At 43.1% G+C, this 16,206-nt stretch overlaps 1 protein-coding gene across 7 annotated transcripts in view; it reads left to right on the top strand.

Annotated features, from left to right (window-relative positions):
- The window catches only part of LOC120401235 (centromere protein F-like), a 181,117-nt gene that overhangs the window by 146,900 nt on the left and 18,011 nt on the right, over nucleotides 1-16,206 (top strand). For 4 of the 7 annotated variants that reach the window (XM_039530936.1, XM_039530938.1, XM_039530932.1 and 1 more), the window contains exons 2-3: nucleotides 7,411-7,515; nucleotides 9,320-9,427. In XM_039530936.1, coding sequence (XP_039386870.1) covers nucleotides 7,411-7,515; nucleotides 9,320-9,427 — 213 coding nt within the window. Of the gene's footprint in view, nucleotides 1-2,308; nucleotides 2,450-4,118; nucleotides 4,299-7,410; nucleotides 7,516-9,319; nucleotides 9,428-16,206 lie in introns of those variants that run through there. The other 3 variants (XM_039530933.1, XM_039530935.1, XM_039530934.1) reach the window with 3 other exon arrangements.

The raw sequence follows: 16,206 nt of genomic DNA, 5'->3' as shown, positions 1-16,206 counted from the left end.
ATGCACCCCACTCACCCATGTTCAGAGTCTCATGCACCTTGAGCGTCCTCATATCCTGCACCCAGGGCATAAAAGGGTGGAGCAGGCCAGCCACCACTCAGTTCCTCTCATGCCTCCTGGCTTTGAGATGAACATGGGCAGTGAGCAGTGCTAACAAAATACCTGGCTCTTTTTAAATCTGTGCAGCGTGTAGATAGAGATAGCTAGTTGTTGCTCATTGGCATTTTGGTTTTTTAACCAGAATAGCTATTTCTTTCTGGTGTCAGGATGGCTTCTTTTAAGTCCCCTGGATTTACATACTGCCCATCAAACACGGGCACTATACCCTGTAATGTTTGGCATTTTCCAGGAACATTCCCCCAGACAAAATACATATTTGCAAGTCCTTCACTTGCAGGACCTGCAAATCTAGAGAAGCCCTGCTCCAGATGTACTTAATGGGTAAAGCAATGAGAGTAGCTTCAGGCCCTGGGTCAGATAACCATCCTGTAAATGCCTTCTCTGCTCCTTAGAGTGCTAGTACTGGGTCCCTCGCTTCCTGGGCCTCATCAGCAACATCCTCTTTCAAAGTCTGGCATGTTGGACAAGAAGCTTTCTGTGAAAAAGGTACAGGGCGCGGAAGAGTCCAGAGATGATTCCAGACTAAGATCTCCTCAAAGAGAAGGATGGAGAACTCCAAGCTTTTATGCAGACCCAGCTTATGCTTATGCTTATCTTATGTCCGGACAAAGTGTCTTTTGGACACATGCTGTGTTCCTACTGACAGTTGTCACAGACTTGCATCTGAACCAAGGCCGGCTCTAGCATTTTTGCCGCCCCAAGCAGCAAAAAATAATAATAAAAAGAAGCCGCGTTCGCGATTGGTGGCAGCTCTACCGCCGCTTCTTCTACGGCGGCAATTCGGCGGCAGGTCCTTCGCTCCGAGAGGGAGTGACGGCCCCACTGCTGAATTGCTACCGAACTGCTGCACGTGCCACCCCTCTCTTCATTGGCTGTCCCAGGCACCTGCTTGCTACACTGGTGCCTGGAGCCGGCCCTGACCTTGCCTACTTTTCAAATGTTAGGCTGTCTTTTATTTTGATCTTAACTCTGAATTACCTTGGTTTCTAATGCTTCATTTTGTTTGTTTTTCATAACTGCAGCATTATGAATTTTTAAAAAAACAACACTTACATGTACAGTCAACTTTACTCACAGAGTTTAATGATTTGTTTTGTTTGGTTTCTGCCTGGGGATTTTCTTGATAATTTCTTTAAGACATTTTGAAATCTTTCCCATGCAAAGAAAGAAAGCTGGCAGAGAGCTCCCGGTGTTATGCAGAGAACAATGGGGGAGCTAAGAAACAGGGAACATTGTAGTACTTAGAAGTATGATAGGGGTCCCTCAGGTTCTGTGGGTACCAGGAGAACTGGAGGTTCTGGTGGAGCTACTGAACTTTGCAGGCACTCTGAATTGAGATTAGTGGAGAAACTCTGAGGGGTGCAGGAATGCCTGAGAACATGGGGAAGTTAGTCCAGCTGAATGTTTTGGCCTCTGCCAATTGCTGCAGCTCCACAATTTCCGTGTGTATTGGGTAGAACATTGTAACTCATGCAAGTCATGGATTCCACGATTCTTCATATTTCTCTTTAGCTTAACTCTTTTCCCATCCCCTTTCTGCCCCTCCATACACACTTAGATTAAAGAAGTTATGTTGCCGTGGGGAAAGGCACCACCACATACGTCTTCTGTAAGTGTGATGGTTGTCACCTACTCTTTGCAGTCAGGGATTTTATCTATGCATGCAGATTCTGCTGCCTACTTAAGAATGTTAGAAAATGCTGCTGCTTGTTAGAAAATTCTGCTGCTTCCTACATCCTATATACAGGATGCTGAAGATTATACCATCATATGAATGGGGGTGAAGAATTTGCCTCTGCAGAGGTACGGTAATGGCTGTTCTTTGCTGCCTCTGTAAGGACCCCATTGAGAGAAGGTCTTGGCTGGGAGTAGGTTGAGGCCAGGGAAAATGACTCAATCCAGGGTTATTAACATGTTTGTATACAGATGTTCAAGTAAGTTAACGATGAGAACTTTTGACCTGTGAATAGGCCCTCTCCACTTCACTGACTGATAGCAAAGTGCAGAGGAAAGATTGATTGGTTGCCACTTCTGATGTCACAATGATGCTACTTATGAATCACCTGAGTTACTGAGCAAATTGCACAGGAAAGATTGATTGGTTGGTTCTTCTGATGTCACAATGATGCTACTTGTAAATCACCTGAGTTACTGGTATAGCTCTGTCACCATAACCTCTAGATGTGACTGTTGAGAGCTTTTCTTATTATAGTCTAGCTTCGTTACATGAGTTTGAAATCCTATTGAATTGCAAATTATATTAGTAACTATGGAATATATGAAGAGTTTGGGGTCTTCTGTCATTGAAATAATCAAAGCCAAGAATAAGGTGAGAGAACAAGCAGTGAATTTTATTAATATTGTGATTTTTTTTTAAATTTCTCTGGCAAAGTAAGAAACTATTTTATGCAAAAAATTAATGTAATCTAAAGTGTAACTCTGCTAAACTTGGAAAGTAGATTCATTTATTATACTGTGAAACAGGGATTTTTAGTTCCACTTTAAATGCAAATGTCAACCTGTTGGGTGAAAACCAAATCCACTTCAATTTAGGCTTAAACAATTTATTTTAGCCTTTATTATATATGTTTTTAGACAATGCTACTATCATGTATGAATTACATAAACATGCAAAAAAAGATAAGGCAAGACAAGGAAGTGCTCAAGTTATCTTTCTTGGGGACAGGGTGACTCTGCTATGCTTGGCTATTTTTCCTCTGTCTCTTCTCCACTATTATGTCAATTATCTACTTTTTTAATCCTCTGTTCTGTAACTTTGCGCGGACTCAGTAGAGGAAGCTACCTCATCTGTGTCTTTATCCTTATATATTCTACTCTAACCCCCTAATTAAAAGCAGGGGCGGCTCTAGTAATCCGGCAGCCCCAAGCAGGGCGGCATGCCGCAGGGGGCGCGCTGCCGGGCACCGGTCCCGCGGCTCCGGGGGACGTGCCTGCGGAGGGTGCGCTGGTCCCGCGGCTCCAGTGGAGCTTCCGTAGGCATGCCTGCGGGAGGTCCAGCCGAGCCGCGGGACCAGGGAACCGTCCGCAGTCATGCCTTCGGGAGGTCTACCCGAGCCGCGGGACCAGCAGACCCTCCGCAGTCATGCCTGCGGGAGGTCCACCCGAGCCGCGGGACGAGCGCCCCCTCCGCCGTCATGCCTGCGGGAGGTCTGCTGGTCCGGCGGCTCCGGTGGACCTCCCACAGGCATGACTGCGGAAGGTCTGCCGGACCCGCCTGCCGCCCTCCTGGGAAAATGCCGCCCCACGCACGTGCGTGGCGCACTGGGGTCTAGAGCCGGCCCTGATTAAAAGATTCGCCTGCATAAATCACAATAACTAACTCAGATTAATATATTTTTTTGCTTATCCTGCTAAAACGTAGTTATATCTGTGTGGTTCCCAACACAGCTATTCCTTGCTGTCATGCTCCCTGGCTGCATGCAGTTGTACTTATATTACAACTGCAATTTTTATTCTTCGTACTCATCTGTTTCTGTGGCCTTGAGTTTTTACTTGTTAGCTGGCTGAATGGGCAGGTGGGGGATGAGGGATTGTACCTGACTTGTACAATTTTGCTGCTTGTTAGAAAATTCTGCTGCTTTCTACATCCTATATACAGGATGCTGAAGGTTATACCATCATGTGAATGGGGGTTAAGAATTTGCCTCTGGAGAGGTACAGTAATGGCGGTTGTTTGAGAGAAGGTCTTGGCTGGGAGTAGGTTGAGGCCAGGGACATTGAGTCAATCCAGGGTTATTACCATGTTTGTATACAAACGTTCAAGTAATTTAACAATGAGAACTTTTGACCTGTGAATAGGCCCTCTCCACTTCACTGACTGATAGCAAAGTGCAGAGGAAAGATTGATTGGATGCCACTTCTGATGTCACAATGATGCTACTTATGAATCACCTGAGTTACTGAGCAAATTGCACAGGAAAGATTGATTGGTTGGTACTTCTGATGTCACAATGATGCTATTTGTAAATCACCTGAGTTACTGGCATAGCTCTGTCACCATAACCTCTAGATGTGACTGTTGAGAGCTTTTCTTATTATAGTCTAGCTTCTTTACATGAGTTTGAAATCCGATTGAATTGCAAATTATATTAGTAACTATGGAATATATGAAGAGTTTGGGGTCTTCTGTCATTGAAATAATCAAAGCCAAGAATAAGGTGAGAGAACAAGCAGTGAATTTTATTAATATTGTGATTAAAAACAAAACTTGTTAGCTGGTTGAATGGATGGGTGGGGGGATGAGGGATTGTACCTGACTTACTGAAAGCTAACAGCTCTCTTCTCTACCCTGCTATCTGCTTGGTCAAGAACTTTATAGATGAGACACAAAAACCAGTTTTCTGATTTACAGACTGTTTCAGCAAAATCTGACAATCTCAAGCAGCAGAACTACATACAAAAAGCAAACATTCCTATTTTCTTCCAGAATTGTATATAATAATTTCTCTAACATTACTTAGTACACATTTCACTAACACAATTCATTACACAGTTCTCCAACAAAGCTTAACTATGTATGTGCTTGCTAATGGTGGCTCCATAATTTACAGTTGAGCTTTAGAGTTACAAGCACCAGAGATACAAACTGATCAGACAACCACACAAATCTCGTTTGGAACTGGAAGAACATAATTAGGCAGCAGCAGAGACACATCCCTTCTACCCCACCCCACCCCCCGCAAAAAAAGGCAAATACAGCACTGTACTGTGTTAAATTACTAAAAAATGAAGGGAAAGCAGCATTTTTTCTTCTGCATAGTTAAGTTTGAAAGCTATGTTAAGACAATGTTCAGTTGTAAACTTTTGAAAGAACAACCATCATGTTTTGTTCAGAGTTACGAACAACATCCATTCCCGAGTTGGTAACTCTGAGGTTCTATTGTATATTTAAGTCCACCATTTCCCTATGCCCTTAAAAGATTTAAATAGCTTTATATGAGCTAAAACATCTCATACTTTTGCTTATGCAGCACCAGCACAGGCAGAAGTTAATAAAGCCTATTAGTAGAACTGTATTGCAGTCTGTGAGGCTGGTACATAAACAAGAAAACAGAACAGTGCTGTCCACTTAGAGTCACAGACCTGCATGATCCAGGACAGATTTTTTCTCTATCCTTTGGACCCTCTAAATTCGGGTGGTACCTCTGGATCCCTTCCATGACAGGAAAGAATTCACACACCTTACTGAAGAGTTTTAAAGTGCTCAGAATGCAAGATCTTGGGTCCTTCCAAGACCTCTCTGTTTTGCTGCAGAAGAATCAAGGGGGAAAAGGCCCTCTTGTATTCAGTGCAAGGAAGCCAAGAAATTTCTGTGGCTATAGTATTGATATAATTGAAACGTTGAAATAATTTGCATTAGTGGAGCAAACGTGTGTTAATCATATAAAATGGATTTTTTTTTTGCTAGCTAAAACAGATGCCAAACAGGTGTACACTGATAAGAGTAAAGAAATAAAGCCAGTCAAACCCAGCCTTTCATTAAGAGGCAAATCCTTATTTGGCCCCATCTTTCCATATCCATGAAGAGGCCTACACTTTGCTATATGGGATAGGGTAAGCAAGATTTCAGCAGCCTGCACAGCACTTCCTTTCTCTGCAGGAGCTTCCTTGCCACTGCATGAAGTGGTTGTTTGGTTTAGTTGGTCAGCCACTGCATTGATATACTGGACAACGTAGCAGGAGAACCATGGAAACTAGTGGATCATCTGCTGCTCTATGACTTTTGGGATTAGTGATTGGTTCCTTTTTTCCCCTACCTTTTCATTTTTTTTCATTTTTTTTTTTAATACCAGTTACGTGGGTGTGTGCTGTGGGGAAGATCTGCACCTTGAAAAGTTTTCCATTATGGATAAGTTGCTCGGATAGACTGAACAAATAGCAGGCCAGCTCTCTAATGAGGCAGCCAGCAATGTAGTATTGTTATTGCGGTAGAGTGAATAACGATAACAAATATCTAAGAAACACAGATATTTTATATATCCTAAAGCCATTTGAAAGTGTCATAAAAAGACGTTTTAACAGCACCACTGTCTCCTTCTTTGAAAATCATTGGCTTTTCACCCTATTTAACATGGGGAAGTTAGTCCAGCTGAATGTTTTGGCCTCTGCCAATTGTTGCAGCTCCACAATTTCCGTGTGCATTGGGTAGAACATTGTAGCTCATGCAAGTCCATGGATTCCACGATTCTTCATATTTCTCTTTAGCTTAACTCTTTTCCCATCCCCTTTCTGCCCTTCCATACACACTTAGATTAAAGAAGTTATGTTGCCGTGGGGAAAGGCACCACCACATATGTCTTCTGTAAGTGTGATGGTTGTCACCTACTCTTTGCTGTCAGGGATTTTATCTATGCATGCAGATTCTGCTGCCTACTTAAGAATGTTAGAAAATGCTGCTGCTTGTTAGAAAATTCTGCTGCTTCCTACATCCTATATACAGGATGCTGAAGATTATACCATCATATGAATGGGGGTTAAGAATTTGCCTCTGCAGAGGTATGGTAATGGCTGTTCTTTGCTACCTCTGTGAGGACCCCATTGAGAGAAGGTCTTGGCTGGGAGTAGGTTGAGGCCAGGGACAATGAGTCAATCCAGGGTTATTACCATGTTTGTATACAGATGTTCAAGTAATTTAACAATGAGAACTTTTGACCTGTGACGAGGCCCTCTCCACTTCACTGACTGATAGCAAAGTGCAGAGGAAAGATTGATTGGTTGCTGCTTCTGATGTCACAATGATGCTACTTGTAAATTCCCTGAGTTACTGGCATAGCTCTGTCACCATAACCTCTAGATGTGACTGTTGAGAGCTTTTCTTATTATAGTCTAGCTTCTTTACATGAGTTTGAAATCCGATTGAATTGCAGATTATATTAGTAAATATGTTCAAAATAGTTCAGTAATCTTTTTCTGATCAATCAATGTGCCGATTCTCTGTAAATTTAAAGTTGCATTGAATTTATCTCCTGGGCCTAAACACTTATTAAAACTTTAGCACACACTTGTCTTCTAGCCAAGTGTAATCTGTTCTCAGTTTGGTATGGGATACCTGTGTGAGTGTTCACTAAGTCATGGAACACCGTAAGCAGTTTTGGGGCAGAGACCATGACTTCCTCGTATGTATGTCGTTTTTTTTTGTTGTTATTTTTTTTAAACAGTGCCTACTAAAGTGGGATTTCAATCCTGATTGCGGGGGCGGGATTGCTATTGTAGTACAAATAATAAATATTACCCTTGCATCACTGTGATTTATGATTAAACTTTGTATAGCGTGAAATGTTGGAGCAAAAAATGGACGACCTACTGAGTCATCAGAGACAATTTGTCGAAAATAATCGTCGGTCCTTAGAACAGAAAATAAAAGAAAAGGAAAAGGTAAGACGAGACCCATTTTTTCACAAGTTTAAAGTTGCCTCCAGACTGCTATTACCAGAGTGAACAAGTTGTTCATTGAGTATTTGTCCATGTAGAAGAAAAACGCTGTGATTCCATATTTGATGTGTACGCGCCCACATGCACGCTGTCAGAATTTTTTCCCCGTAATGGTACCCCTAGGGCCAGCTTTGGCAACCTCTGGAGCCCTGTGCTTATGCGCTGGTACATGGGGCCCTGCTGGTCCCACGCCCTCTCAGTTCCTTGAATGGATCTGTATTTGTTAGTGAAACAATTTACTGGCCTACCACGAATTAAGTTGACTAAAGCCATGTTCCCTAGCTGTTGATAATAGTAGTCTAGTGGTTATAACTTGGTAAGAGGAAGTGAATCCGTATTTCTTCAAGGTAGGCTGGGCAGGCAGGCTACCAATTTGTTCACCTCTAATTTATAGTTCGATGACAAAAATAAAATCAGAAAAAAGTTTGAACATTTTGCTAATAATTTGCTCACTTCTTCCTGAGTTTGACCCTCCCCGCCTGCATTCTTCTGCTCCTGGCAGGCCAACCCAGGGTAGGAGTGGGTCTTTGGAAAGGGTCTGAGGGCAGAGAGGCTGAATATAATAAGGGGGTGGGGAGACATAAAGATTTGGGGAAATGGATCACTGGGATCCAAGAGGGTGGGGACTTCATAGGATGGGTCTCTGGCTGGCAATGAGAGTGAGAACAGGCTGTGGGGGTGCTTGAGGACATGGGATGGAGCAGGTGTCTTGCTGGAGGATAGGAGGGTGCTTAGGAGAAAGCTGAGGGGAAGCACTAGCACTTCACTACCTTCTCCAGCTGACAAACCTGCTATGATTTGTTAGAGGGGAGTCCTGCAGCTGCTGCCAAGAGAAGTTTGGCAGAGAGGTTTGTTGCCAGGAGACGCCACTAGTGCTTTCCCTCCCTATCTTCCTCCGCTTTCTGCTCCCCCACTCAGCCCTCTCTTTTCCTTACCAACCCAAACACCCCCTACTAAAAGTCCCGTGCCCCTCATAGCCCTATTCCCCCACATAAATCCCCTCTCAAATTCATGTAGAGCCCCAACCATAAGGACTGTGGGGCTGGGAAGAAGCCTCAAAAATGAATTATACCCAGATGGATATCTACTTTGCATCTCCTAATGATTGCAGGAGATGGGCTAGATTCCTAAGGATCTTAGGAGGTGTGCATTAGTGAAGTTCTGCTTCCCCAGACCTGAGGCGGGAGGAGTCAATGCCCCTCTACCAAACTTCTGTTGCTGCCCAGTCATGTGTTAAGTCAAATTGAAAATAACTAAGGCATTTTCCTCATGAAAAACATTTTGACAGCAATAAGCTAAACGTAATCATAGCAAAGAAGGGAATTCCCCGCACCCCAAAGGATCATGATTATTGGGGATTAGTCTGGTTGCTTAGTTGTAATGCTCAATGTTGTTATGGAGATCTACTTTTGAATCGATATATAAGCTTCATTCCATTATTTGCTAGTATTTTTTTGATCCACCTGTATTGGTGTAGCAGATGAAGTAGGCTACTCTGATTGGCCAAAGTGAGTCATGGCCATTAGTGGCCATAACAGAATTTATGCTTTACTTAAAAATGGGTTTTAAACTCTTTTTGCTTCTGTCAGAGAGCGCTTTAGTGTAATTAGTAACTTTTTAAAGAGGCGATTTACAGTCCCTCCCCCGCGTTTTCCAGTGTTAATAGTTATAGTAACTTGACAAGAAACATGTAACAGGAGTGTGTTTCTCTCTCCTACCCCTCCCCCCCAATCTTCTACATTTCTAGGAAGTGTTTCATCAGTTACATGACTTACTGAGAGGGGATCTGCCGTGCGACCAGATAAACCAGGACTTGCAGCAAGCCAACGACGCTCTACAAGCAGAACTCGACAAAGTAGGATTTTTAATATCTGAACTATTCAAATGGAAGTGGTGATGCTGAATTTTTATTGTATGTAAAATTTAACTGTCCTCTTTATTGTGTTTGAAGATCTATACATGACTAATATTTAAGTGCAACTAAATATATCACAGGTCAGAGCAAGCTGCAGTATGTTCCTGTCATAGGGTGAGCTGGTCCATTAAAAGACTGGGGCACAGCTGCATCTTTTGTCAGGTTTAGCCCATCTCCCTGTATGATCGGGAATAAATACAAGGGTCATGTGACAGAAGCATGCATCTAAACCGGGCCTGCTGGCAGGTAAAAGGGCAGCCTGTGGTCATTCAAGGGAGAGAGACCCCCCCTCCGCCCCAAAAGATCAGAGAGAGACTCTCTCTCATTAGTGCCCAGGCAGAGAGCCTGTGAAGAGGACAGGTGACAATTTTCCAGAACTCCAAGGCAGAAGCCTTTTGGGGGAAGAGAATTACAAGGAACTGGAAACTGTGCAGGGATAAGCCTCCATTGATGGACTTGCAGGATGCAGAAGTCCCAGCTGGGAGAGGGGTGGGACTACAAGGATGGGCCTGCTCTGCTCAAGACCTGGAAAAACTTGCGGCATTATATGCGGAAAAGAATAACTGAGGCTGGTAAGGGTATGTTTGAGTCTTGTGTTATGATAATAAACCAACCTGGAAGAGAGCACTACTGTAAAATCACCACATGTGATATCTGGTTTGATGCAAGATTAAAGGTAAACTGAGGTAGCAGATGGGCCCAAAGGCAATCAGGGGGTAATGCCCTACAACCGTTCCCTTTAGCCTTGTTCTGATATGAGCACTGCTTCTTTTCTATCCACACTCTCTAATAGAAAACTGCTTTTTTATTTATGATAGACATGGTCTACACTGACTTCATACAGAGGTTCTAAATTTGTCCACGATAGCTGTCCGGCATAGCTATGTGTCATCCTAGCTGTGTGAGCACATTAATCAAACCTTTTCTACAGAGGTGGTTAGTATTTTCTCTACACATACTCTTCTTTCCAGGTTTACTCTTGAAACACTCGATTCATACTCAAACTTGGACGTCTATAGGTTTTTATCCAGAAAAGCCTACTCCTTTCTAGAATGGAACTAGGTTATTTCATTCTCATTTTTTACTTCCTTTTTAATTTGGAGTACTATGGAGTTATTATGACTGATATAAAACAGATTAAAAAGGTTGAAAACCAGTTAGAATTTGGTGGTGGTACAGTTATGATCTTGTTAACTTCCTGGTTTAGATAGCGACATAACAGGGGTCGGCAACCTTTCAGAAGTGGTGTGCCGAGTCTTCATTTATTCACTCTAATTTAAGGTTTCGCGTGCCAGTAATACAATTTAACGTTTTTAGAAGGTCTCTTTCTATAAGTCTATAATATGTAACTAAACTATTGGTGTATGTAAAGTAAAAAAGATTTTTAAAATGTTTAAGAAGCTTCATTTAAAATTAAATTAAAATGCAGAGGCCTCTGGACCAGTGGCCAGGACCCAGGCAGTGTGAGTGCCACTGAAAATCAGCTCGTGTGCCGTCTGTGGCACGCATGCCATAAGTTGCCTATCCTTGCGATATAAAGTCAGGTGATAAATTTAAGATAGAGGATAGCACGACACTAATTTCCCTTGCCCCTGAAGAATGTGGTTATGGAGACAGAGGTGCAAGCTGAATGTCTTTGTTGGTCCATAAATATGGGGAATTAAGATGTACAAATACTGGTTTTTCACAACATGTAACCTATTCCTTGAGTATATAGTAAGTGGAAAAGGTAGAGTAATTTGTCAATCTCTTGGTATTTGGATTGTACCGAATTGAGTCTAGTTTGGTATTGATCCTTTCTGTTTGTTGGCTGTTCAATGGCATATTTGGTGATAGCTGATCGTCAGTCCAACACCTAAATGTTACCTCTCAAATGAGCAGCTGAGGACTGAGTGGGAATGGGGAAGGATCTTCTAAACCCAATAGGTGCTCGCTTTGACAAAATATGTTATGTTAAAAAAAATGGAGAGCAAGTGTTAAATCTGCTGCCCTTATGATTGAGCTTAAAAGAAAGCACTGGTTAGGATTCCCAATGATTACCAGACTGTACTATGACTATTGCTTAAATTATGAATATATTTATACATTACAACTATATACTTGAAAATGTGCCTGAAAATATTTTTCATAACCTTGCCCAGTCTTGAGTTAAAGATTTGTGTTACCTTAACTTGTTCTGGTTTTGGTATGATACAGAATCTAGAACCCAGGACTGGACAGTGAAAGGAGGATGGATTTTTCAGATATTTGGGCTATTTTTAATTGCACTTTTTTAAAGCCATCATGCTGAGTTTCAAGGTTTAGGGCCAAATTCTGCTCTTAGTTATACAACACAGAAGTCAACAGTTACTCCAAACTTCTCTTTCTGTAGGAGGAAGCAGAACGTAGCTTATTCTTTTGGCTTTGTTTTCTAAGGTATCTCTGGAGCTCATCATTTAAAGGGACATCAGGAATTTTTAATTTTTTAAAATAGATTAAATATGACTACAAATAAAATGTGATGTGTTTTTCCTCATAGGCATTAGCAGTGAAACACCGTTTGGAAAAGGACTCCAGTGAGCTTAACACAGAAGCTGTGCAGAGCAGAACAGGCTTTACTAGCAAACCAGTCAAAGGAACTGGAATAATTAATAATTTAAACTGGAAATCAGTAAGAACTGGTGCCATTTATGCCTTACTGACTCCCAGGGGAACTCTGCAAGCTCTGTGTTGGAGAATAGTGTATTTCCACCAGAAGTTGTGTTTTGATACTGTCTTATTCTGGCTGTCCTTTTTTGGAGCATCTTAAAAGACTGTGACAAAGTTCCTCCTCTGCCTTGGTGGGTCCTGCACTTATTGGCAGATTTGCTCACCTCAGATATTCAGGGCAGCCCTCAGTTTGGCCAGTTTTCTGGCTCAAACCTGCCATTCACTCCGCTAACCACATCACTTGCCAGCATGGGGAAAAGGAAGGAGAACAATCCCCACAGTCTCTGCTGACCCACCTAGTGGGCCAGGGAGACAGGCCAGGGATCTTCGCCTCTGGTGGGACCCACAGTCCAAGTCAACTCCTCTTATATCCAGTAGGAGGGAGGAATGAGGAACCCAGGCCCTCCCTCTACTCTGGGTTTCAGCCCAGGGCCCTGTGGATCGCAGCTGTCTACAGTGTTACGTGTAACACCTGTGTGACAGCTACAACTCCCTGGGCTACTTCCCCATAGCCTCCTCCCAACATCTTCTTTATCCTCACTACAGGACCTTCCTCGTGATGCCAGATAGCGTTTGTACTCCTCAGTTCTCCAGCCGCAGGCCCTCTCACTCTCAGCACCTTGCGCACCCTTCACTGACTGAAGTGAGGTCCTTTTTAAACCAGGTGTCCTAATTAGCCATGCCTGCCTTCATTGGTTTCAGCAAATTCCTGATTTTTCTTACCCAGGGAAAAGGGACCTGCTTAATCGGGGGCTAATATATTTGCCTTCTCTCATTCTCCTGTAGCGGGCCCCTGCCCCATGGACCCAACTGGCCTCCCTGCCCCTTCACCATAAGCCATCTGCACGACTTAAAGCTGGTTCATTTCCAGACCACGCCAAGGAAACATCTATACGCGCTCGTGCTCCACACTCTGCACTTCCTCACCTTTGCGTCCCACCCTGACACAAAGTGGAGGGACCTCCTGCCACCTCTAGAGGGTGAGGAGCCCCGGTGGGCCAGCCTATATTCCACCCTGCTCCCAAGGCCCGCCGGGGATGTCAGTTGGTCGCTTCTTCACAGGGGTCTGAGCACGAGCGTGTAATTGGTGCAGTTCACCCCCATCCTGGACACCTGCCCTTTCTGCTGCGTGAGGGAGACTCTGGTGCACGTTTACCTGGAGTACGCCAAGCTGCAGCCTCTATTCTGTCTCCTCACAGATATCCTGTTGCATTTCTGGCTGCACTTTCCCCCTCATTTCCTTATTTATGCACTGCTTATCGGTGGCCTCACAAAGTCATGGGACCTCCTGGTCAACCTCCTCCTGGCCCTGGCTAAAATGGCCATCTATAAAACCAGGGAGAGGAGGTTGGCCGATGGAGTCTCCTGTAACTGTGGGGCCTCTTTCCCGTCCTCCATCCATTCACGCAACCGGGCAGAAATCCTCTGGGAGGCGTCCACTGACTCCCTTCATGCCTTCGAGGAGCAGTGGGCGCTGTCCGGGGTTCTCTGCTCGGTGTCCCCATCTGGTCATGTCTGTCCCTGTTATTTCATTAGTTGTCCCCTGAAACCACTTGGTTTCCAGGTCTTGTTGATCCCCCCCCCTTAAGGCTGGGGGGATCTTTTAGCAGTGGGCTCCCCACTTCCTGCATCCCAATAGGATCACTCTCCTGTAGCCCTCTGGCCCGACCCTGTCACAAGACCTATAGCTGTGATAATAGATAAGGCCCCGATCTTGTAGTTTTTGCAATTGATTCCATGTGGACTGACCCCAGGCCAAAAATTGGTTGTATGGTCAGAGTTTAAAAAAATGATTTTGCACCAGCATACTACAGATAGGGTTACAGTTCATATGGAATTATTTGTTTAATCTAATTATGTAGTATGGTTCAAGAGACTCTTTGTTTAGTCCTAAAAAATAGAATATATTAAATATCTGAGTTCATTTGGAACTTCTAGAATCAGTAGCTGCTTCCTAAGTATAAGTGTGTTTTGCCTAATTCTAAGATTTCATGGAGGAATGGGTACTTTTTTGGTCATACAATCAATTTAAAGCAAGAGAAAATCCCCCAAATGATTTGTACATTTTAACTTTTTCAAGGACTATAGACTAGCATTATCAACAAAATTCTAACTATGAAGCCAGATCCTGCTCTGGCATATATCAGCATAGCTCCATTGAAATCAGTAAAGTTATTCCAATTTACACAAAAAGCATCTGGCTGTAACTTTTGATTTTTAAAAAACCTTGATTGTAGATTAAAAGATTTTTCCTTTAATTTGGCGTTAGAAGGAAAATGAAAGGGAAGAGAACTCAGAATAGTCGTAGAAGCAACATCAGCGACTGGGTTTTTTTAAGTTCTTCTATTGTGCCAATTGCTGTTGTATCTGAATGCTTTCCAGAGTTAAGAATAATTAAGGTGACTAGCATCTGTTATTTGAGGTTTCTATTTCTCCCATATCCCCCAGAGCAGTTTTCAACCTGTGGTGCACAGACCTCTGGGAGTTTGCAGACTGTCTAAGGGGTTCTCGAAAGGTTGTCGTTACAACGGAACAGTGGTTTTCAAGCCGTGGCCTGTGGGAGTCCACAGACTATATCTAAGATTTCCAAAGAGGTCTGCACCTCCATTTGAAATTTTCTAGGGTCTGCAAATGGAAAAGAGGTTGAAAACCACTGTCCCAGAGGGCAAAGTGTGGAGGGGGGGAGCGGGCGCGGGGAGTGTAAATACGAAAAATGGTGATGTTAGTTGTCATTCTAAGTTTTTGCAGGAGTGAATTTCATAGTATTGGGCCAGCTCCTGAAAAAGCCCTGTCTGCTGCATCTGCTAGTTTTACTTCTGATGTGTAGACAGTTGTTCCTGAGGAACACAGCTACTGAAGTCTGCGAGAGTAAGATGGTATATTGGGCCCATTTCCTTTACAGCTTTGAAAATAAAGACCGAGATTTGATTCAGTGTTCTGTTGGGGAATCAGCGGAGTGAGTGAAACATAGGACTGATGTACTCAAGTGAACCTGTATTACTGAGGAGGTGTGCTGCTGTGTTCTGTAACTCTTGCAGATTTTGCAGGGCAGAAGCATTCAAGTCTAAATACATTGGATTGCGATGATTCAAGCAAGAGTTAATGATGGCCTATGTGATTGAGGCCAAATTGTAAATACAAATGATGGGATGTAGCCTTACCAGATTAAGGTAGGAGAATGCATTTCTTGTAAATGGTTTTGTGAACGTCCTGCATCAGAGCATGGGATTTTTTTTTGCAGCTATGTTAGGTTGTTGGTTCCAGCTTTTTGTTGAATGCTTCTTAATCAGAGCCACTTGTGCTGAGTCACAGCAAGAGGGCTGGGCGTTTCAGCCATTTAAACCCCTTGAATTTTGTTGATATTTTGAACACAGGAAGCTGAGAATTCATACAGCTTTGAAACATTTGTCATACATCAGCATTGTCTGAAAATGTTGTCTCTTGACACCTGTGTCTTTTAGAATGATTGATAGAGTGTGTGTGTGTGTGTGTGTGTGTGTGTGTGTGTTTGTTACGGTATAGCAGTTGGACAGTTTGGACTAGGAGGTTGTGAGACAAAAGGAAAATAACTAGAAGCATCAACGGTTTTAGTTATGTTCTTTGGGTGACTTGTTTAAATAGCTGAGAATACAGACTTGCTGTGTCGGCAAGGTTTTAATTTGTTTTCCATCCAGACCCTCCCTTTTCTTGAATTTGGCTTCTGCGCACTGGTGCCCATCTGCTCGTAGTAAGTAGATGAAGAAATGATGGCTTGCTTCCAGTAGAGTCCCACCAGTGCCATGCCATCTGTTACCCAGCAATGCAGGAACAGATGGGTGGAAGGAGTTAGTTTCTTAAAAATAACTTTTATTTCAGTTCCCAGGTAGGACATAGTTGTATGGGGTATTTTAACTTTTCTTAAAATATTTGGAAAAAAAGATGCTTAGAAAATGTACTATCCCGAGCCCCCAGGTATTACTGACTAATAATACTTTACATCTAATGCTATCTTGCTACCAAGAGCAACTTCATATATTTGACTCATCCACACT

This window comes from Mauremys reevesii, linkage group 3 (assembly GCF_016161935.1).
Source record: "Mauremys reevesii isolate NIE-2019 linkage group 3, ASM1616193v1, whole genome shotgun sequence".
NCBI lineage: Eukaryota > Metazoa > Chordata > Testudines > Geoemydidae > Mauremys > Mauremys reevesii.
The sequence above is the reverse complement of the archived record's forward strand: the minus strand, read 5'-3'. Positions and strand labels throughout refer to the sequence as shown.